This window comes from Lonchura striata, chromosome 1 (assembly GCF_046129695.1).
Source record: "Lonchura striata isolate bLonStr1 chromosome 1, bLonStr1.mat, whole genome shotgun sequence".
Taxonomy (NCBI): domain Eukaryota; kingdom Metazoa; phylum Chordata; class Aves; order Passeriformes; family Estrildidae; genus Lonchura; species Lonchura striata.
In genome coordinates, this window is record NC_134603.1 from 121876946 (window position 1) to 121900893 (window position 23948).

The 23948-nt window shown below is 38.1% G+C and overlaps 1 protein-coding gene across 5 annotated transcripts in view; it reads left to right on the forward strand.

The window, feature by feature from the left end:
* Positions 1 to 23948, forward strand: part of ANKRD28 (ankyrin repeat domain 28) — a 119638-nt gene that overhangs the window by 23244 nt on the left and 72446 nt on the right. For 2 of the 5 annotated variants that reach the window (XR_002466102.3, XM_021538159.3), the window contains exons 1-2: positions 20101 to 21833; positions 22915 to 22998. Coding sequence is in view for 4 of the 5 variants with exons in the window: in XM_021538159.3 (XP_021393834.1) it covers positions 21717 to 21833; positions 22915 to 22998 (201 nt within the window). In the remaining variant the exon portion in view is untranslated. Of the gene's footprint in view, positions 1 to 624; positions 708 to 20100; positions 21834 to 22914; positions 22999 to 23948 lie in introns of those variants that run through there. The other 3 variants (XM_021538155.3, XM_021538154.3, XM_021538156.2) reach the window with 3 other exon arrangements.

Below are 23948 nucleotides of genomic sequence, written 5' to 3' on the forward strand. Positions count from 1 at the left end.
TCATGCAGTTATTTTGGATTGTTCTGTACCTGCTTGCCACAGCTGTTACCTTGCTGTTTACATTCTATACCCCCTCTGAACTATGAAAGCTGAATCTTTTGAGTTTTGCTCCCTGCTCTCCCCTTTTGCCCCTCCTCAAGTGGAAGGGAGGCATCTGTGAAAGCTAGACTTTCTTTGTAAATGTCATGTGTAAAAGAGGAGTGAAAACAGTGATTTACTTGTTTTGGTCCACAGAGAGGAAATCAGTCAGTAAAACCTAATAGCAGTAAAGACCAAAACTGTTTATATAAATACATTGAAGCTTCCAGAGATCTCCTCTCTGGCACAGGAAATGTCACATGTTGCTGACTGTGCTGCCAGTTATATCCCCAAGTATTGGCCTATCAATATGCCAGCTGTGCTTCTTATTTTCCAAAGAAAAAAATTAATTACCCAAGGTACCGTTTTGTTTGCCTCAGTAAACTATTGCAACAGTTTTAGCATACTTAAAATGTTTACTTCTGAGGTGACAGTAGTTGTTCCTGTAAAATATATCCAGCATGTGATATATTGGGTTATATTTAAACCTAGTGAAAGAGGATTTAAGTTCTGAACTTTTTTTCCTGTAAATTAGGAATTAATTTTGCCTGTGGCCATTTCAACTCCAGTGTAAGTGTTCCTGTCTCATGATGCGTAAAGGCTGCTACAGTCACGTGGCATTTCACAGGGTAAGATGCTTCTGTATAATTTCATTAAATGCTCTGTTTCCTGTTGTATTTCCTTCCTCTTCTAATGTTCTTTGGGTGATTGTGTTATTTATTAAAATGGCAAAATAATTAAGTTTAATTAAATCTACTGTGGGTTTGATGACATAAGATTCATTGGTTCACCTTATAGAATGAACCTATAAAGGAATATCCAAAGTGTTTAGAACTGGTATTGTGGATAGACTTCTTAATTAAAAAAACACTTACCCTGCTAACTTTCAAAGTAATAGAGATGTGTAATTAAGCACTGTCTTTATTCTATTTAAGGTAAATATATCAAGATTGTATGTTACCTTAATTCTACCATTTTCTGGCTTGGTTTGAGCCTGGTGGGCAGCTCAGCCCCATGCAGGCACTTGCTCATTCTTCACCAGTGTGATGGGGGAGAGAATCAGAAACATAAACATGAGAAAAGTCATGGGTTGTAATAAAGGCAGTTCAATAGGGAAAGCAAAAGCTGTGCATACAAGCAAAGCAAAACAAGGAATTCATTCACCACTTCCCATAGGCAGGCAGGTGTTGAGCCACCTCCAGGAAAGCAGTGCTCCATCACACATAATAATTTTTTCCCCATCCCATATAATAATGATGTGGGAAGACAAATGTCATCACTCCAAACACTCCTCTCTTCGTCCCCCTTCCCTCATCTTTATATGCTGAGTGTGATCTCATATGGCAAGGGATATCTCTTGGGTCAGTTGGGGTCAGCTGTCTCAGCTCTGTTCCTTCCAGCTTTCACATCACCATCCTGCTTGCTGGTGGGGCGCTGTGAGAAGCAGAAAAGTCTTTGGTGCTGTGCAAGCACGGCTCAGTAATAACTAAAACAACCCAGTGTTACTAATACTGTTTTCATCACAAATCCAAAACACAGTCCCATTACAGTTACTGTGGAGAAAATCAACCTCTGTCCCAATACCAGTACACTGAGTACCTTGAGTTAGTGTTTTGTATGCAGTTTTGTCTGTCCGTAATGTGTTTGGGCAAAGGCAACTACTGTAACTACCTATTATTGGCATATAAATAAAATGGATAAACAAAAGAAGAGTGAAACTTGTCAGGATGTGATGCCTGTAATTTAACAAGTAAACTGTATGAGGTCATCTGGTTTCTGGCAGCACTTTTTTTTGTTAACTGTATTTATTTTGAGAGTATCTGGATTGTAGAAGGCTATGAGAAAAATTGGATTGATAGAGCAGGTCACTGGTGATGGAAGCCTTTAGAAGAACAGAAGGAGACTTCCATTACTGCTTTAGGGCCATGGGTGTGTTTTAGCTTTGCACCTGAAGTTGCATTCAGTGTAATTTCTTATATGTAGGGGATTTTTTGCTTCAGATTCTGAACTCTGTTTTATATGTTTGTCCTGGCTTAGGGCAAATTTGGGAGATGTCCCAGTTTCAAGACTAAACATCATTGTTTCATTTGAAATTACAGATTTTTTTTTTTTAAACTGAAATATGTTTTCTTGTTTAGCCATGACGGTGACTCTTGTCTGGTTCATTGTCTTCTGGTTTAGACTAGTTCATCCCCTAGAGGAGATTATCCTATGCTACTATTGTCAGTGTAGTATCTATGGATTCTCTAAACAAAGTAGTCCCTGTTGACAAAAGTCTAAATTAGAGTTTGCTTGCATAGCTGCTTTAATGGTATAAAACCACTGTTCTTTCCAACTTGCACAGGTTTTCTGCATTTTTTTTTATATAGGTCTCAAAGAAGTAGTAGCTTTGCTCTTTATGGGGGCCAAAACACTTTTAAGCTGTTACACTCTTTTTTGTTGATTCCTCTTGCTAAGCTGCAGCACTTATGGAGGGAAAGATATTTAAACCTGGCATAGAGAAAAAATCATAAGAGCTTAGAAAATATGTAAATCCCATCTTTATCTTGTCTGTTGAGGAAGAACTGGTTATTTGTAGACTGTTCTGGATTTTTGGAAAAGCATTGCAGTTTTTAAATGCTTGACTTCAAAAGTAAATTTACCTGAGAAGCTAGTGTACATAATTTCAAATTATTACTGCTGAATAAAAGCTGAGAAGGCCAGTTTTGACCAACAGGCTGTAGGTTCACCAGTTCTAATTAATATGGTTTTTTTTTTACTGTGCTGGTTCTGTATTGAAGACCTCTACTTTGAATGAAGTAGCACCTACATGATTTTCTTCCTGTGTTGCTACCACCAGGTTAGAAAATTGGATGCTGTTGTCATTTAGCATGTTCTTACCCTATTCCACATACCACTTCCATGTAGACAGCGACATAGAAAAAAACAGTAGTATACTTCTTGCCAATAATGAAAAGGTGCATTGTTAATATTATTTTGGTTTGAAAGCCCCAGATTCTGGGAGAGTAACAATGATATTAGGACAATTTTGGTGACAAAATTGATGGACAGTTTTCCTAACTTTGCATTTTATAAGTTCATGATAGTATGATAGATTTCTAGGCAGAGGAATTGTTTCTGGATCCAAGAGGAAGTAGTTTCAATATTTCTCTCTCTAGTCTCAACAACTTTCTTGTACTGGATGAGGAAGATTGTCATGAAATGGAGATTTTTGCTTCAGTGTGTGGGATGTGAACCTCGCTTAGTTCATTAAGACCTTTCATGCTTATACAGTAATCCTTCTTTCTCCATGCATATTCTACTACTTCAAGATGTGACTTTCAAAATCAAACCAAAAAGCTGTGATTTGTCTAGGAGCTCCATATGGACAAGTTTGTTTATAAAACTGAAGCAAGTAGTAATCATTTGCTTTTCACAGCCCTCCCAGAGCTGATCTCACCCTGGTCTCTGTGAGCTGGTCTCTCTTGGGACCTTGGAGTGGTCTCTGTTGGGACCTTGGAGCCTGGCAGTCGAGGTCCCCAGCAAGTGGGATACTTCTGGATGGGCCCATACAGGGCCTGGGTTTGGCTGCTGGGGGCTCCCCAGGTGGGGTGCAGTGGAAGCCATCTCCCTTGTGAGTGATGTTCAGCAAGACCCTTAACTTGTAGAGTTTTAACAGTGTCTTTGGTTGGTAAGTGTTGCCTGTGGGTATTCTTGATAATACTTGCAGCATTTGCAGCAAAATTGTTAAAACTGGTACTGTTTGCTTAAAGCCCTCTTTTGCAAGACACATTCCTGTTAAGACTAGTAGGGACTTCAGATGGTTTCACTATACTCCTTTTGATTTGTCTGCAGGTTTCTGTAGTTGCTATGATTTGCACAGAAGTGTTTAATTTGGGATGGTTACGATATGGTTAGGATGATTATGTCTTTCAGGGTTTCAAGATAAGTTATATTCAGAATTTCATCTGAATAGATGGCCAAATTCATGCTCAGCATCAGGAGAGAAATGGCGCACAGTACTCTTTCAGATCTTGGTTAGAACAATCTCCCCAAACTGTTCAGTTTACGTACCTATTTATTTTGGGCTGTGACTGTTATTTTTAAAATCCTCTTCTATAAGGAATTCTTTCTTAAAATTTTTTCTGCTATCAGTGAGGAAGAGGATGCATCTTTTTGCATCTGCTTGCCCCAGAGATTTGTAAACTTTGCCTATAAAGTCGGGTCAAGTAGCCTAATGATTACGAAGCACCAAGATTTGCGTAGGTGCTGGGTATTGCTCATTGTATTGGTTTTTGTTCTTGTCTACCTCCCCTGCCCTAATAAACCTTAATTCTCACTGAGAAGCTGTGCAACTGCTGTAACTGATACTCACTTAAATATAGAAGTTCCTAACTTCTGGCTAGCATGAGTAATTTGGGGTGTTTTCCTTCTTGAATTATAACATTTTTATTGATACTTAGAAAACCCTGCAACTGGTAGAAACTTAAAAAAGAATCCGACAAAAATACATATAAAAAAAGTAGAATAAGCAAAAACCCTGAAACCCAAACTTAATGGCTCTCCCCAGGGCTCATTGTAACCAGTCAATGTCTTTGCTGTTTTGGGGGCCCCGGAACAGGTCACTGTCTCACTAGAGCAGAGCAGAGGGGGAGAGTGACCTCCCTTGGCCTGCTGGCCACGCAGCTTTTGATGCAGCCCAGGACACATTTGGCTTTCTGTGCTGCGAGCACACATTGCTGGATTAAAATGAGTTTCTTGTTCACCCACATACCCAGGTCCTTCTCTCCAGGGCTACTATCAATCCATTCTCAGCCCAGTCTATACTTGTGTTTGGGATTGCCCCAACCCACATGCAGGACTTCGCACTTGGCCTTGTTGAACCACATGAGGTTCACACAGACTCCCCTCTCAACCCCGTGAAGCTCCCTTACTCCAGCATGTTACCAAAACCACACCACACATCTTGGAATTGCTGGCAAGCTTGCTGAGGGTGCACTTCACCCCTCTGTCCATGTCACTGACAAAAATGTTAAAAAAGATCAGCCCCAATACTGACCCCTGAGGAACATCAGTCATCACTGTTCTCCACTGGGATATCGAGTTGCTGACCACAGCTCTTTGAGTGAGGCCATCCAGCCAGTATTTTATCCACTGAGTGGTCCATCCATCAAATCCACGTCTGTCCTGTTTAGAGCCAAGAATATTGTGCAGGACAGTGTCAAATGCTTTTCACAAGTCCAGGTAGGTGATGTCTGTTGCCCTTTTCTCATCCATCACTGCTGCAACCCCATCATAGGAAGCCAGCAAATTTCTAAGGCATTATTTGCCTTCAGTGAAGCCAGTGCTAACTGTCACCAGTCATCACTTTCTTTTCCATATGTCTAAGCATAGTTTAAAGAAGGATCTATTCCATGACCTTGCCAGGCACTAAGGTAAGACTGACCAGCCTGTAGTTGCCTGGGGCTTCCTTATTTCCTTTTTTTGAAATGGGAATTATATTCCCCCATTTCCAGTGAAAACTTCCCCCATTAGTGAAAACTTCACTAGACTGCCATGACTTCTCAAATATGATGGATTAGCTTAGCCCCTTCCCCGGGTAGTTACCTCAGGACCCGTGGATGTATCTTACCAGGTTCCATGGACTTCTGCATCTTCAGGTTCCTTAGATGATCTCGAGCTCAATCTTCTCCTACAGAAGGCGGTTCCTTTTTTTCCCTAGTTCCTGCTTTCACATTCTGCAAATTGGGCAGTGTGGCTGGAGCACTTGCTGGTAAAAACCAAGGTAAAATATTCACTGAGTCCCTCAGCCTTTTACACATCCTGGGTAACCAGGTCTCCCGTATCTTTCCTGAGAGAACCTACGGTTTTCCAAGTCTTTCTTTTATTAATAACGTACCTAAAGGAGTTTTATTTTTTACCCTTAATGCTCTTGAATAGATTTACTACTGCCAGTACTTCAGCTTTCCTAACCAGATCCCTGGCTGTTCAGACAGGTTTGTCTCTATTCCTCCCAGGCTATCTGTCCTTGCTTCCCACCCTCTGTAAACTGTTTGTATTTGTCCAGAAACTCCTTGTTCATCCTTGCAGGCCTTGGGGCATTCTGCACTATTTCCTGAACTTTGTATGGATACATTGCTCTTGAGACTGGAGCAGACAATCTTTGAATATAATCCAGCTCTCTTGGGCCCCTCTTCCTCCAGGGCTCTATCCCCTGGCACTCTACTAAGGGGATCCTTAAAGAGACCAAAGTCTGCCCTCCTCATGTCTGAGGTAGTGAGCTTGCTGTGTGTCTTCCTGGCTGCCCTAAGGATCTTGAACTGAAAATCAAGTGCACTTTGTACCATCCTGTTAAATGTCTTTTAATAGTAATAATTAAAAAGTGGATTCTGTTTTGTACTGCTGGTACCAGCTGTATTTTTTCAGTTTTGAAGAGTGGCATCTTCCCTTAGTTCCTCAACATCACATGCTAGAAACCTGCAGGCCAAACTTCTTTGTGGTATAGATGTCCTCCTATAATTTGAGGCCTGTGTGAAGATCAGGTTCCAGATCTGTCCTGTCATCTGACCTTTTACAGTTTTATATGTCTAGTGATTGTTTTTCTTGACTGACCTGACATGTAATCAAACTACAGCAACTTTAGTGAAATCATACTGTTAGAGGAAAGTGCCCTGACAAATGTCCTGGAAGAAGACTTGGTTTTCCCCTCTCCTCCTTACGTATTTCCTGGGGTTGAAGTGGCTTTGAAGATGATGGTTTATAGAAGTTTAGTTTAGAAACTGAAAACCATGGTAGCTGATAAACCTTGTTCTGCTCTTGTACCAATATAAAAGTGATGCATGTCCTTATTTAGAAATACTAGAAACACATTGCTAGCTACAGTATTTCCAAAATGCACTTGCTGAAAGATAGGTGATTGGTTTTGGAGTGGAGCATGCAGTCCACTTTATACATATTATGGGATTTGTTTATGCTTGGAAATTGTTCTTTTCGGGTAAATTATTCAGGAAACTGGGTCACCAGGCAGCTACAAGCTATCCAAACACATTGGTCATGTACAGATATAAGAGACTTTAACATTTCCTGTATTTGTGTAATGGGTACCAGAATGGTGCATGTTTCTTTCTTTGACTTTTCAAAATTTCAATACCAGCTATAAAATACTGTGCTGATATATAACACTTAGAGGGCTATAACTTAAATTACTGTGTGAATTAATCAGATGAAGATAAAATTTCTTTTTCTCTAATCTTAGTAATACTGGGTAGGTGGAGGTTCATTGTTGGTTTGGGGTTATTTTGTTTGTTTGGGTTTAAATTTTTTTTCTTTCCCCCATATTTTTTAACTGATTCTGGCAACTGATAGAGAAAACTTGAGTCTGAATTTTGGCTGAGTTTAAAAGCTGGATGCCTGTGGCACTTAGTATGTGTGGTCTAGCATTTGTGCAGATGTTGTGGTAGTTCTTTAATGCAAATAAAGGGGAGCAGAATAAGTTTTAAGTATATTCTTGTGTTCTTTCTTCAGTATGCACTTCAAGATGACCTCATCTTAATCTTTTATAAATGTGACTACTTTTGATATTTCCATTGCTGCTGACCAGATGGTGATAGTAATGACTGAAAAATAAGCTCCCTTCCATGATGAATGGAATTTATTGGCTGCTGCTTTTTGGCAGGGGTGAGAGGGAATGTGTTGTAAAAATATGCTGACTGGCAGTTTGCTTCTTCCATCTCTGTTAAAGCCAGGAGTTCTGTGGGACAAGAAGTTCATTGGATGTTTCTCTGATACGGAAAGTGAATCTCTTTGTCCTTCTTGATCACATTTCAATGCTACAGGAATTCCGGTTCAATACATGAAAAACAAAGCTTGTATTAAATAAAGAGTAAATGCCTGAGAATCTTTTCCCTTAGACTTGGTAAAGAGATGATGGAGTAAAGGTTTATTTTTACATTTGCTTTAATTAATTTTTTTTAAAACATGGAAAGTTTTACAGGTTTTGCCAAAATATTAATATTGTATTAATTAATATTATAAATACTTTGGTGAACAGAATTCAAGTGTTCTTTCTTAGAAGGTCAAGAAATTTGAAGTAGCATCTCTAAAGCATCTGCTTTTCATTTTTATGAACTAATATCTTCAAATCTTTAATTGGCTTTGTCTTGCATATTTAGGTAAAGATAAATATTTCCAAAGAATAAATCTTTTTTTTTCCATGGGTATTAGCATTTCTTGGATAATATTAATTCAGTTAGCTCTACAGTATTTTAAAAGAGTTGGTAATATCCCTATCAAATAATATTACAGGCCTATTACATATATATTACTCTTTATTTTTAACAATTAAAGACTGTATAATTTTCGTTAGCAAGGAGTAGTTTGCCAGATTATCAGTCTTGAGATATGTATTGTGTGACTTGACTATTTATACAGGTATACCACAGAGTTCTCAACCAAGAAGGAAGAAATGACAGAGGTTTGGTGTTTTTTTCATACATGTCATCCTGTTGGAAAGAGTGAAAAGTAACACACTTCTACTTCCAGTATGAGAATCTGGAGGAAGTAGTGAATTTTATTAATATTCTTAGGTAATCATGTCTGTAACTTTGAAGGTTTTAATGAACTTCAAAGAGTAAAAGGCTTTTGCAGAGTGCCAGAAATTTATCCAGGGGCTATTTCTGTCATTTGGGGAGGAACATTTCCAGTCTCATTCTTCATATGGCAGTAGTCCTATTTATCTTCCTGGTCTCTCTGCTCTGTGAAGAGTAACAGTGGCTGTGGTTGCTTCCCTGCAGTTTGCAGGGTCTGAAGCTGGAGAGAAAAGGTACCTTGTCCTTCTGTCTTCCGTGATTCAGTGCTTGTGGGGGGCAGAGTTCCTCACTGCTCATGAAAAATTAATGCTGAGTAGTTTCTTATTAAGAGGAAGGGAGAAATATACCAAATAATGTCATATTAAGATTGAAATTTCTAAAGAGGACAACATTTCATTAGAAGAAAAAGAAATTAATTGGAGGTTTTAAAAAAGAGAGAAAAACAACTTAAGAGAGCGTAGACCTTAAGTATTTTTTAAATGGCCATGAGGTGTCAGTGTATATCCAAAAAGAAACTTGGGTGATCAAGACTTCTTAGAAAAAGATGGTTGCCTTTATTTCCTAGAGCCTGAAATAAATCTCTAGGGGGCAAGGCTGCAACAGTTGAGTCAAGACTAAAAAAATTTATATCTGCATGACTTAAAGGTTACATTTTCATAGCTACATGGTGTTTTTTAACCAAGATGTGCAAGGTTATTGATGTATTTCTAGACTCTAGTTTCGTTTGCAAGCCAGTTAATGAGTTCACTGGTGTTTTCTCTTCATGGCCCTGCATTATGAGCATGCTGGTTGCATTCTTTTCTGGGGAAGACACTCCACAGCTTGCTATGTAAGATATAGACAAATAGGACTATTCCTAACCATATTACTGACTTATTGTTACTAAATATTGAAGTCTTCCTAACATACTTATATTTTATAGAAATCTGGTATAGTTTTTCATCATGCTTTTATAAAATAAAAGTTGTCTTGCCAAGAAAAGGTAGAAAACAACTGCATACAAGATGCCCTGTGGCCTCATTTTTGCCACAAAACTTGACCAAATGCTCTCCCTTTTTATACCCACTTATTTGCTGAGTGGGGTTTGGTTATTTGTTCGTTTTAAGATACCTAGTCCTAAAGGAATGTTAGAGGCAAGGGTGTATAGAAGTTAATTTTCTTAATATTTTGAATAAGTAATGTGCAGCTCATGTGTCTTGTGTATTATGTATTGTGTTTTGATACTGTCTTTCTGATTCTTTACGATACTATTCCTTTATAATGCAATTTGTTGGCTCTTAGTAATGCCAAAATTTACTTTGCAAGTTGTCCTCTAGGTGTCGTCTTAATTGAATAAATCACTGATTGAAGTCAGTGTTAGGAAGATTTTGGAAAACATGAATCCCAAAATAATCCTGATTGAAAAAAAAATACCAAGCCTTAGTAATGCTTTGCATAACTATGGTTTTGTGTAATTGGAAAAAATATAAGGAGTGATATACTTGGTTGTAATAGTGTCCAAGTTTGGAGAAGTTCAGGTGTCAAGAAAACTATCTTGAGATATTTTAAGGAAAAAATACAAGGAATGGAACAGTTCTGATACATGTCTGATGGAGGGAGCTCCGTGGATGGGTGTGGGTTTGCAAAGCCATCTCATCACTGTCTGTTGCAGTGAGCAGTTTGAACACTCCCACTGCTCTGTGGCAGCTGCAGGCCCGTAGTGAGCTGGCTCACACCAATCACCACAAAAAAATAAAAAATTAAAAAAAAAAGGAAATAGACACAGTTGGGTCATACAAGTTGCCTGTGCTGGCTCAGGAAAGGGATGTGAATGCACAAGGATCATGCGGGGAAGGGAGGAGTAAAGAGTCTGTCTGGTGACCAGCAGTTAAAATCAGACTCATACACTTTTTCAAATGTCACTCAGGAAAGAAAAAGAAAAACAAAAACCAAAACAGAACAAAAAACAACCCCAGAAAACAACCTACAAATAACAAACAAGCAGATTTCTGGAGTAATAAGAATTTAATTAGCATTCTAAATTAATACTCTGTTGCATTTTATGAAATTTCATTTGGTAATAGACTTTTTAAGCAACGTGCTTTTTAATCTTCTAAATATAGAATTGAAAAATTGATAGGAAAAGTAACTAAGGAGTGAAGGTTGTGTACATGGTGGAGGTGAAGGTGTTATCCTGTAGTGATGTGTAAGAGCCCTCCTCCTGAAGAGCTGCTTCCCTTGTGGGCATTGTGGAGAGAACTCCTTGGAAAGTTTGAAGCAGGCAGGGAAGATTTCTGTCTGCAGCTGTGTTTCTCCTTGCTCAATCTGGGAGAAGCCACATCTATTTTGGCAGCTGCAGAAGTTTTAGATGAGCTTTCTCGTCCTGTAGTAGTGCCTGTATGTGTGTGAATATGTGGATTTTATCCAGCTGTGTTTTATGGAGTGTTTTCAGTTGCCAGAAAGGAGCTTTTTCTTGGATATGAGGGAGATGTAAGGGGTTCATAAAAACTTCTAGGAAGTTTAGCTTTCCCCAAGCAGTAAATCCTGATGCTTGAAGTAGCTATTGACACACACAATTTTTTTTAAAGATAATCAAAATAATTTGTGTATAGTAACACTGTTTACATACTGAAAAGAGAAAAAAAAATGGTATCCATAGCAACTGGGATTAGTTTTGCTCACTTACATACAGTGTTCTGAGTTCCTGTATGTATGGAAACCAAAATTTCACATGTGAGCAAGCCAGCTGAATTGTGGCTTCTGTGGTCACAGTCTATTCTTATCTATCCAAAACTGAATTAAAAGTATTGCACTAGTAGGAATGTTACATGCGTTTTCAGTATTATAATAGTTAAATATTTATTTAAACTCTTGTAACTTCAACTCTTATAACTTCTGCAAGAGAGAACTGATTTAAAAAAAGTTTTCTTTAAAAGAAAACTTTTAAATCTTCTAAAAAAATGTAATGTATTCAGGACCTTTCCCTCCCAGATTCCATCCTGGGAAAAAAGCACTCACCATTAAAGTGTGCCCCCCTTTTTGCCTCCTCTGTCCCTGCAACAACACTCATTCCTGGGTGGAACAGGGAGGGGGAGACTGGGTTGTAGGCAGATTGTGCCATCACATGACTAATGAGAAGGAAAATCTGAACAGAAACTTTTAAAGGCCACAGTTTTTCTGCTTTCTTTTAGAGCTATGAAATAATTCAGCATCTTCCTTCCCTCAGTATTATGGACTCCCTCAACTTTCTACTAGGGGAATTTCAGTAATGACAAAAGTATTGAATAGGTATTTTGAAGGAGCAGATTTTGTAGTCCTTTTCTTCTTAACAAAACCAGCACTTTGTTTTGAATAGCAGAAATTGTGTGGTACTCTTTGAAAATATATGCTGCTATCACTGTCATTCTAAATAGTTTCCTTTAGATAGTGCATTTTAGTTCTTTTACTTACCAGACTAAGTGAATAGCAGACATACATCTGAGGCTGAGTAAAGTTTCCTTCCCTAAGATGGTCAGATTTAGAAGTGTTCTCTTCCTGATGCCCTTCTAGTAGAGGTAAAGCAGCCTGTACTGTATAGTTGCTCCTACTTAGGTTTTGTCTTTGTTCCTCAGTCCAACCTGTATTATTTCTCCTTTTGGTTATTTAACCACTGAATCCAGTGAGTGCTGTTTAACACTTCTTTGGGTGCACTGCTCCGCTCTGGTTCTTAGTTTTTCACAGGGTGTTCATTACTTCTCACTTTTAATTGTTGTATCTTATTGCTTCTGTGACTGGATTAACATTTTGTTAGTGTTTGCTGCTGAAATAACACAAGTGTGAGCACAAGCAAAACATGGACTAAGATAAAACCCTGCTAATATTGCTGAAATGAGACAGGTAATGCACTGTTTGCTGTAGCAGTATATCCAAGCTGATTCTTGCAAGTACTGCTAAAATCAAACTTAAATAAGCATAATTAGCAGTTGGAAGTTGGTAAGCTTTCTGACCTTGGCTAGCAGAGATAATTCCACTGAGCTTATTGGGTTTTGTGCTTTGGGAGGAGGTGGAGTGGCAAAAAAAAAAAAAAAAAAAAAAAAAACACAACCAAAAAACTAAACAACAACTCTTCCCTTTTTACTAATTCTCTGATAGTTGAATGGTTCTGTTGAAAGCAGGTCTGTCACTGTTGTTTATTTTTTTGAATAGGCAACTGCTGTTTGTTACTTGGTTCTGGAAATATTCTAAAGTTATGTGAGTCATCATTGAAGAATTTAAATAGTTGAATATGATGTTTGTTTCCTCCCTTCCATGGCTCAAAATTGTATGAATCATTTTTTTTAGTGTTTCCCAGATAATAGTCTGAGTGGAAGTGGTATGTGTTTCTGACTCAAGTTCCTAAATGTTGGCGGAACACTCCCAACCACTGCTGATTTTGGTCATGTGGGAATTCCATAGGAAGTCCTGACAAATGTATAAAAGCAAACATTTTGTAACGATGGCAACTTACCCACAAGGATTGATGTGGTTGGTGACATAAAACTTTGAAAGTCCTCTTCTGACTGGCATAACTGACTTTTCTGCCTAAAATATGTTAATGGTATAGGATAAAACTTCAGTCATGAAAATCACTTTTCAAGTGCGTAGAACGTATTGTAGAATGCTAGAATTTGTGCTGCATTTTTATATGGCTGCCTGCTACTGTTCCAAAACTATTATTTATTTATATTATTTATGAACCCACATCTCTGTAGTTTCATATGCTCTTTGCCAATTTCAGATTTCCTTGCTCTTTCTAAATAATTTGGAGCATCAAAAACTAGGCATCAAAAACAACTCCAGTGTTAACTGAAATGGTGTTGAAAAAGTTAGCTAGTGATTTTTACAGGGGAAAGAGAAGGGGAAAAGGAAAAGAATGAGCACATATGTGTTAAAGAATGGTATTAGGAGGATAATCTTGATGTAACCTGGAAAGGACTAACTGATTTGTCTGTCATCCCAAGCTCATCAAACATGCTGCAATGAAAGGTTTTATGTGCCAGCAGTATAGTGGAGATTGGGATTGAATCAGAGAGGTTACTCACCATAATTACCAGGGTAATTCTCATTTCTAGAAATCTATCCGACTACCATTTTCTTCTTCAGAAGCTCAGCAGCATAGCAGCCCAGCGGAGTTCTAATGAGGAAATGATAAACTTTATGCCAGGTTTCTTGGCTCCAGTGAGAACCTCCTCATTTTCAGTCTCAATACCAGCACTGTCCAGTGCTGAATCTGGGTGTTTTGCATTGTGCTGCTTTCCTTTAAAGGGGTTTCCAGCCTTTCAGCTAAAGAAGCAAGGTTAGAAAAAGAGCAAAGGATAAAGGTTATTGGTTTATAGCCCATCCAGCTAAAAGAGCCTCTGTGGGGAAGCTGAGCCCTGCAGACCAAATGTAATATGTTCCTAATCATCTGCTGGAGAAACAGCAGTTTTTTCAAAAACAAACCTGAAAAGCATACAAATCCAGGAAAATTGGGACTTGTTCTTTTCTCACGTAGCAATGAAAGATCACACTCAGGGTTTTTTTGAGTAAGCATCTGCCAGGTGAGAATTGCTTCTTTTCCTTAGGATACAAACATAGAGAACTGGTTTCAGTGAATCAGAGACAGAAGTGCGTTATGCCATACAATAAAAAATCCCCAGGAATTTCTGGTATTCAAGGATGCAGTCTCTGAGAGGCGTGCGGTGCTTATGTGTGTTATAGTGTCTGTCCTTGAATCCCACATGCTATTCACAAACCCCGTAATCCCTACTGAAGAGGGAAGAGCAAACTTATTACATGGTGAAAAATAAGGCAATGTTATGTTGACCTTCTGTGATGTGGGCTAGTTTTTCTGTAATGAATAATGAATTTGATTTATTTTTTCTCTGCAGGAACAGTATTGCAGGAAGAAATTTTCAAAGTGGAAATATGTAAAATCAGCACTTCCTCTGTTCATCTTGAGTATGACTATAGATCAGTAGAAAAGTAGATCAAAGGAGTTGTACTAATTCTTCTCAGTGTATGCGTGCACCCACAGGCCCAAAGGGAATTCTCTTAGCTGTTTTACCAGCTGCACTAATATAATTTAGTAGGATCATATTTTAGTTAATTTATAGGAGTGTGTACAGTATTGGTATAAACACTTTCAAAGCAAGGTGATGGATGATATCAAATTATGATTAGGAATTCTGCAGTTGTTCATTTTCCCTAGCCAAAGCTACCCATTTCTTCTCCTTGGGAAAATGTAGTAGCATTGTTCCCTGAAGCATCAGGCTGTCGGTGCCAGCTGTGACAGTGGGTTGTTCTTCCAATGTGTCTGGGTTGTTATTTTTGCTTTGCTCTTGCTGGCGTTCCTGTCCAGCCTCGCCTCCCAGCAACGGGCTGGGTGTGCTGGGAGAGGGTGGTTGACATGTGAAAGAGCAAACAGGGACTTCTGAGACTGAGTCTTTGATTTTGGTTTTGTTTTCGTCAACTCTGCTTTTAGAACTGGTGTGCACAGCTGCAATTGCTGCCCTCAGTAATTATTCCTGGAAGGATACTGTGGTTATTACTGTAATAGATGCCATTTTTAGTGCCAAAACCTGGAATTGGCTAGGGACATGATATGAGCTGGAAGGGGCTAAGGAGGCCAGAAGATTTGCTCCTATCAGTGTCTTTTCTGCCTTTGCTCTGCCAACAAGTGGAAATACTTTAAACAAACCTGCGGGCCTTGCTTTTTGTATTATGAAAACATTTTTAAAAGCTGTCATGCTTGCAAAAACCTTAAGTGTACAGCTAATAATTTTGTGTTTGTGTGGGTTTAACAAATGCTGAAATGTTTTGCCTGCTTCTCTCTTTGACTAAACAGATATTTTAAGATAATATCTTCTCCATTTTCCAACAGAAATCATCTTCTCTCACTTTCCTTGCTTAAAAAACAACCCGTCTTCTGTCCAAAATCCACGCCACAGCAGCTAACGCAGTTTGTCAAGGTCTTTCTCTTCATGGATACAAACTTACCTTAACTGTTCATAACAATATATGTGGATAGGTGCACCTCTTTGTGGTCTCTCTTCCCTGAAACAGAGTTGTTTTGACTTCTAATCAATTTCACAAGACTGACAATACCACCGTCAGACTCATGTGGTTTTTATTTAGAAAAGCTGTTGGATGTAATAGCTGCCTTCTATTTCTCAAAAGACAGGTGGCTGCTGTCGGGTGCAGCTGGTAAATCTGAGCAGACACGTTTTCTACAAAGTACCTTGAGACCATGACTTCAGAAAGACTGGAGGACTTCTTTTATGTACAGTGTGTTAATGTGAGAATGAAGTGTTGATTTACAGCATTGTTGAAAGTAGACAAAGTACCTCCTCCTGCCAGTGAATTTAAATCTGGCCTAAAAGGAAAGTGTGCTGGCTGATATCTTAGCTAGAACACATGTTGGAAGATGCAGAACCCTCATATTTTCACTTTCTTTTAAGAGAAATAGGAGTTGCCTTTGCTTTTCTGGGTTTTGGTCTGTGCACAGTTTGATTGCTAGACTCCTTATTTTGGACACCAGAGATAATTTTTTTCAGGTATTTACTTATGTTGTACTGTGATGGCCATATGGTCCTTCAGCCAAGAGCTTGTCTGCAGGTGTGTTGTTCAGATACATAGAATAGAAGTCTTAAACAGCAAATTGCTTAGTAGACTTTTAACACTTTCAAGGTGCTTTACTGCTCTTTGGTCAGATGATATTTTTAACATATTACTGGGTGTTTAAGTATACAACTGAAGTTTGTGTCTGAATCACAGACATTTTTTATTATTCATTTTTCTTATGTTGCTCCAACTGAGAAAAGTTAGAGTGAATGCTAGATTATTTTTCTTCTTTGTGTTTCAATTGCAGCTGAAATGGCTTTTTAGATACTGGATTTTATTAATTACCAAGTGTTCAAAGATAGTATGTGACTATGTGAAATAGTTCTTTAGATTAACAGAGCCTGTATAATTGCATGAGAAAAAGTAGGAATTGCCTGTGGTATCATGAAGTGCAAGCATAGCTATTTTGCTTGTTCTTAGAAGAAAAACTGTGGAGTCCAGGGATTAAAACTATTCTGCAGATGCAGATGCTCTGGAATAAACAGAACAAAACTGGGAAGAAAGGTACTAATTTCTTGCTTTAGTCTGTTCTCTTTCCTGACTCCACCTCATTCCCTCAGGAGTGGGGAGGAAACAGCAGAGGAGTTCAGATGAGTGACTCATTAAAAGTATTCTAGAATTATTGTAACTTACTTATATTCATGGTGATGCTGAACACTCATCTCTGTCTGTATTTAATAAAATCTGCTTATACTGGAGTATGCCTATGTACTTAGAGCTGTGGCTGTTAAAAGCAATCTTTGTCTTCTGAAGAAATACACAGATTAGGTATTTGCCTTGCAAAGTTGATATATGACTTGGTTCTAAGTTTTTTCATTTTTAATGGAACCTGACAGAACTATTGTCTTCCTTACCTAGATTCTTTTAATCATTCAAAATATTACCTGAAACCTGTTGGATTAACCTCAACCCAGAAGAAAAAACTTAGTAAATGCTGATTGGCAAGAGAGAAATCTTTATCTGAGTAGATTCTTTGATATTGAGTCCTTTGGTTTTTGGTGTCATCAGCAGTGCTGCTACAGTCTTCTGCTCATTTGTTCCTAGAGAAGAGGGCAGATCCATAGAAAAGGTTGCTGTTTTTAGCTGATTCAGAGTTAATGTTTTTTCTGTCTAGTGTAGATGGCAGACATATGTTTTAACCTGCGGGTTGCATCCTTGTAATATATTTTCTTTATATGCACCCATTAGAGACTCTTGAAACTTGATTTACTTAAAGACAAGTGTAGTTTGAAAATTACACTTTTTTTCCCTTACCACATCAACACAAAAAGCCTTTATTTTCACAAAAATTCATATCACCATTGCACTTCTTAAAATTTGAGAGTTGTGTGGAGATACTACTTTGCTAATAGATCTTGTGGAGGTCAGATCACCACCCAAATCCCTGTAGACATGGCATTCTTTTTTTCAAGTTAGGCCATTTTTAAGCCTTCTTTTCTGCTTCTCATTTTATAAGCTTTTGTATTGGAAATAGATGACTTTTGGAGAAGATGTATGGTGATGACCTGCTGTCTTCAGTTATTTTAAGTTTTATTAATCCAAACTGTTTGAGATGCAATGTTCTTTATACCTTTGCAAAGTTCTGTTATGATTCCTAAATTAGTTTGAGGAACAGAAGCTTAAATTAATCATCTTGAATTTATTCTGCTTTCATTTTCTGTTCCTATTAACTCTTCTACACAGAAAGTTGTTAGTCTAGATAAGCTGCTGAAAAATTGAAACCTTAGTCTGGTTTCTTACAGTAGAATTCTAAACAGCTTTTGGGTTTTAGAAGATCTCTTAGGTGACATTAGAAACTGCATTTTGCCCTCCAGAAGATGACTTGAATGGTTTTTTGCAGTTGAAAGAAGAGGTGATTAGAGATGCTGTTTGCATTGAAGTGAAGGCACAGCTTTTGGTTGAAGGGGGAAATGCTAGTTAATTGTGAGCAAAAATTAAATATCCAGAACTGGTTTTTCCTTTGGTTACGGAAGCAATTGCACACACACAGTCCTATCATGAGCAGAGTGTTTTTGCTTACTTACATGGCTTAGATTGCTATGGAAATCAATATAATATTGATTCAGTTGTGTTGGTTGTCTTTTTAATGCAAACTGTGATGTACTGGCTTTTAACTCTCTGTTGTGATGTCACAATTCAAAACCATACAGTGTTAGGTGAGATATATGTTTACTTGCTTTTGGACATAATTTATATTAATTGTAAATTATCAGAGTAAATTAAAATGTTCTGAATTTTCACAATTAACTGAGTGTGAAAGCCTATTTTTTTAAAAGTAACTATTGAATTTCTAGCTGCCTTGGAGCATTAATTACAAAGGTAAAAAATGGACCACATTCAGATAATTTGAACTAAATTAGGCATTGTCTCTATCTAGCAATGTGTCCAGTTGGTAATTCCGAAGAAAGCATATAGAACCCTTGGCATTTGCATATTGTATAAATCTACTGACTCTTGAAAAGTGTTAATTTACACTGAACATATGGGCTTAGCTGGAAAGCCATTATCTAGCAAGTGTGTATGTATCATATGAAGCTTGCCAGTATTTTGCTTTTACACATAAAATCTGAGTTTTAATTTTTTTAAAATGCGTGTTTAGTTACACAAGTAAGCCAAAGTGTCTGTTCCTGAGGGCATTTTTCACAAATAGAAAGCAAGCTATTTTCTGTGTTGTGGTTGTTGTGTTCCATAGCAGACAGTAGGGTGTTGCAACAGCTGAGCTTTGAGGATGTCCATAGTTTATTAGAATTAGTTCTCCTGTGGCCAAGAAGAACGTGAGTTGCTGTATGTATTCAGGTGAATCCGTGTTGTTGCTTTTTAATAAATGGCTGAAATGCTAGAACAAAGCAGTGTGGTGTACAAATCATTGTTTTTTTTGTAATTAAGACCAAAAGGATGAGATTGCAAAGCAACTAGACTCTATGTAATGAACCAAATATATTTATAAAGTTATTTGTTAGTCTTGAAAAATTTTAATCTGAAATGTCATGATGAATCAGAATCTGGTGCTGTATTCTGCCAGGTCAGGACTCTAGAGGTCAGGGAGCCCTTGCCCAAAGTACTTTTTTGCACTTAGTAAGTTTCACCTGCATAGTGTCAGGGGGAAAGGGAGGTGTTTAAGCAATTCATTATGTTACAATCAAGCTACTGTAGGCATTTTTGCAAAAGAGTTCATGTAAGCTTTTCCTGTCTGTAGCCCCCAAAGGTGGGAATTCAGTATGTCTATTTATATCCAAACCACACCATTTAAACCTGTCTTTCTCTCTGCTTGGATTCGTGTGTGAAATTTGAGTGCAAATACTTTATTGAAGAGCTATAAACTTGCTCACCATTGACAAATTCTGCTCTTAGCAGCCACTGAAGGACATCAGAATTGCCTTCGTGCTGCACAGCAGGAGCAAAAACCCTCCCTCTATTCCTGTAACACTGAAGCTTATCCAGCAACTTTTGACAGAAGCCATTTACATAATACACCCACGAGCCAGCACCATTTAGGCAGATTCAAGCCGAAGTATTTATTCAGCAAGTTGTAGGGATTCATATTATACCTCATTATTATGGTGTATTTTAATAATATTATATTTAAATTATACTTAATGTAATTTTTTTTTAAAGCTGAGGTTGTGTTTGTCTGTACTAATTGCAAAAAACCCACGGCTTTGGTCATTAATAGCTGGCTTTTTAATAGTCAGCCTATTGCTTTAAGATTTTACTTTTAATTTAATTTTCAGAGGATTTATGTGGGGCATTTGTTGTCTTTAGTGAGTTAAGTGAGAACTGTTTTGCTGCTCTGACCAGTGCCATATGAAAGCAGTTAAAGTGCTGGAATTGTTTACTGCCTAAAGTGTAGTTAGTCAGCACAGCCACATTTCTTTGCGGCTTTTAGTGGAAAATATTAAAACAGTCGCTCTTTCTTCAGTTATAGAATTTTTACGTTTTCAGCTGCGTTAGTCACCGATCTGGCGCAGGCTGCAAAGACTGCCCCCAAAAAAAGCAAAAGGCGGGTTTTTTTTGGTGGCAGAGGAAGTTACCCTGGGAGCGGTGGCTGGGTGCTCTGGTAAGTGTGACATGTGAGCATTACTCGGCATTGCGCCCTGGCAGGCTGCAGGCGCTGCTCCCAGGCTGCTGCTCAGGGAGCGCCGCCGTGGCACTGCCTGGTGCGCCGCTCCTGCCGCCTCGGACACCCAAGCTGGTTTTTGAGCTTTACAAGCCTCTCTGCTGATTGTATAATTTAATTTGTCAAGGAAAAAACCTAATAAGCAGAAGCTCTAACTGAAGAGGAGAATCAGGTTGGCGCAGTGACAGATGTTCGGATAAAGAAGTTGGCTCAGAGAAGATGTACAGAGTCTGATTTTTTTCTTCCTTTTTTTTCCTCCCCCTCAATCTGAATGAAGACTATCATGGGAACTGCATTCACATGGTGATCAAAAGAAACACTTGAGTGATGAACTGCTTTTGCAGAAGTCGTCTAAGGCAGTAATTTGAGCTTTTGTGTGCAGTAGCTAGCTTGTTTTGCTGAAGCATTCCTCCTCTACAGTATTTCTGCCTTACGCATTCCCTGATGGAGAAGCCACAGCTACTGCCTGGTGAAGGAAAAATGAACTATCCGCATTGCTCGTGTCCCTGACGGAGTAGCACCGGCTGCGCTGCTTCTGCTGGATTCGGCCGGCAGTATTATTCAAGGAGTTCATTGTCCCTGTGGTCTGACTCATTGCATGTAAATGTGCTGCAGCCCTGCTGCACGTTGCAGCTATTTTCTTGCATGGGAAAGAATTCTTTTCCTCTCAGCAGGTCCTGAATAACTGCTGAACCGAGATGTGTTTTTCTGTCTGGACTGTTTTTGACATTGAGAAAGGAAGCTGGAGAATGGCAGGATGATCGGGAGGCACGTTTATTTTCAGTCACCAAAAAGCCTGTGAGGGTTGATTTAAACTGACCTTGCAGGAGTGGGAATAGCTGCGGCCGTCTCTCTCGGGGCAATTGTTCCTTGTTCCGTCCTCTGCAGGACGGAGTCATGTCTTCTGCAACAATGACTTCACTGTGAGGGTAGAAGGACGCTGTGGAAGTTGTGACATTAACAAAGACAAATTTGCTTCTGAAAGGACAGCTGTGTGTGACAGTGAGTGCTGTTCAAATGGAATTGGATCTTGGGATATTTTTATGAGCTGTTCCACGGTTTTGTTATTGTGGTTTTGATGCTTAGGGACTTTTTATTTCATCAAGAACTACTTTTTTCAGCAGTGTCTTGAACATCTCATGGTGTTTCAGTTTGGAAAATGAATTGTGAGGGGGGATTGGAATGCCCCTTTCTAGATGCTAAGACACCAGCAGTAGCACTCACAAGTTTGTGAGGGCCTGTGAAACAGGTGAAAGTGTTTCCTCTATGGTCACTATTGTGATACCTGCAGTCTGCTTCCAAAAATATCATTGCTGGCATTTTCTTGTTTGCTTTTGCTTCCTCAAACGGATCGAATGAGTCGAGTCTGTATTGTTGTTTTGGAGGAGGAGGAAGATGATTCTCCCTCATTTATTTCCAATATACCTCAGGAAAATGTATCTGTACATCCATCACCCTCTGGAAATGTGCTGGTAAGGCATGTTGTTTGTTGGCAGATTCCCTGCTTATAATGCTGTCTCAAATGCCAATAGCTATATTCCTGAAATAAGGATGAATACATACAATGGTGAAACCAGACAAGGTGATAAAATATGCATGTAATAAAGATGGAAAAAGCTGAAACTTAGTGGTAGAATTTATGCTTGCAAGGGTCCTTTCTATTTCATGTGACCTTATTTATGGTGCAGCAAGAACAGGTCTTCATTATTGTGCAATAGCAGTGGGGTTTTAGAAGGCGTGAGGAAGTGTATTTGAAGTAAAGGGGCTTTCCCTGCTCCACTTCTCATCTTCAATAGTACATTTATGCAGTACTACTTTAGAAGCTGATGTGATCATTGTATTATAATCATATGCTGTGTTTATTTTGAGAACTAATAGAGTATATCGTTATATCAAACAAGGGTAATTCTAAGCTAAAATAAAAATTAACATAAGTCACAATCTTGGTATTAGATTCAAGTTAGCACTTTCTGAAAATGATCAACACTGGGAACTGTGCTTTTATTGCTTGAAATTATTTTATTCTGACAAGTGACTGATTTAAATCTTGCTAGCATACCTCAGCAGCTTTTCTTACTTACTAAGAAATCCTGCTATATTTAGTAATAGATGTGTGTGAGTGTGAATTTGTTACCATACTTATCTGATGCACTTTGCTTTCCTACTCTGTCTAAACAGGTGAAAGACTTCCAGTAACTTGAGTCACTTGCTAATGTAAAAGGGGATTGTTTGCTTATACTGTATAGAATTTGCAGCATGTAATGACAACCCTAATTTTGTTCTAAGGCATTCTCTTTTCAGCTGTTATAAGCTTGTCTTCTCAGCTCCTTTTTTTTTCTCGCACATATATATTTAATTGACTTGGAGGATGTCCGTGTGTTTGAGGTTTTTAAAACTTGCAATTTCTTTGATTCTAATTACTGGCGCTGGTTTCTTTGTTTTACTGTCTGGAATGGGTTTTTTGTCATTACCTTGGGTTTCTGTTATGTATCAAAAAAACTGTATGTGTATCACTAAAACAGGGTTTTATTTTGTGTTTCTTCTTCATTTTAGCCACCATTGGTTCAAGCTATATTTAATGGAGATCCTGATGAAGTTCGAGCACTAATATTTAAGAAAGAAGATGTTAATTTTCAGGTAAAATCAAATATAATTCTCTTGTAATAGATTTTAATTTTTTAATATATTTTAGTTTTGTTTGTTATATCTTTCTGCTGTACTAATGTCCTTAAAACTTTACTGATTATTGAGCTGTATATTTTATATTCTAGGCTAAGTAATGCTGATGCATGCACTTAATACTGGGAATCAGGTGTATAGCTTTGCAGATTTGTGTGAATAGTAAAGACCTAATTTTATATTCCTTGGAAATGTTAGTTCTGCAGTGCCTGTGTTACTGCAAAGTTTGTTTATACAGTTGCATCAGACTAATTTGCAGAAAGCTACACTGGTTGAGTCTGATACTATGTAGACTTGAATTGTTTTAAAATTGAATATAGCATATAGTAGACATTGGACAATTTAAGAACACAGTCTGGGATTTCAGTAGGTACATGTAATGGTGGATTTTTAAAAGGGAAGCCTAATGATTGTATTAGTAAGAATGAGAAATGGGGTTTTTATTTTTGCAGTGCTGCAAACTCAGGCACTGCAGACATAAAAATTATACTGAAATGGTACCAAGTTTGTTCCATTGGGTGATATTCAAGATTTGAACAGCATGCAGTTACTGTATTTCTATTAAAATTCTAATAGGCGTGTTTGACACTGTGAAAGGTAATATAGCATAAACTCTTTACATGGATTAGAAATTTCTTTGATTATTACAGCAAGATAACACCAACCATTTAGGGTTTATGCTACAGGAATGTATATAGCTCTTTCTCTTCCAAATGCTTCAAAACAAGAGTGATGCTAAAAGGCAAAGGCTAAGATGTAGTTGCTACCTAGAGGCCCATTTAAGACCATAATGATTGTTTGCACTTTCTTCTGGGGAGATGTAAACCAAAAGCAAATATTTAGTTTGGTATGTCTCTTTTGACATTTAAAAGCATTCTGCAGAATTTACAGCTGAGAAATTCCATGTG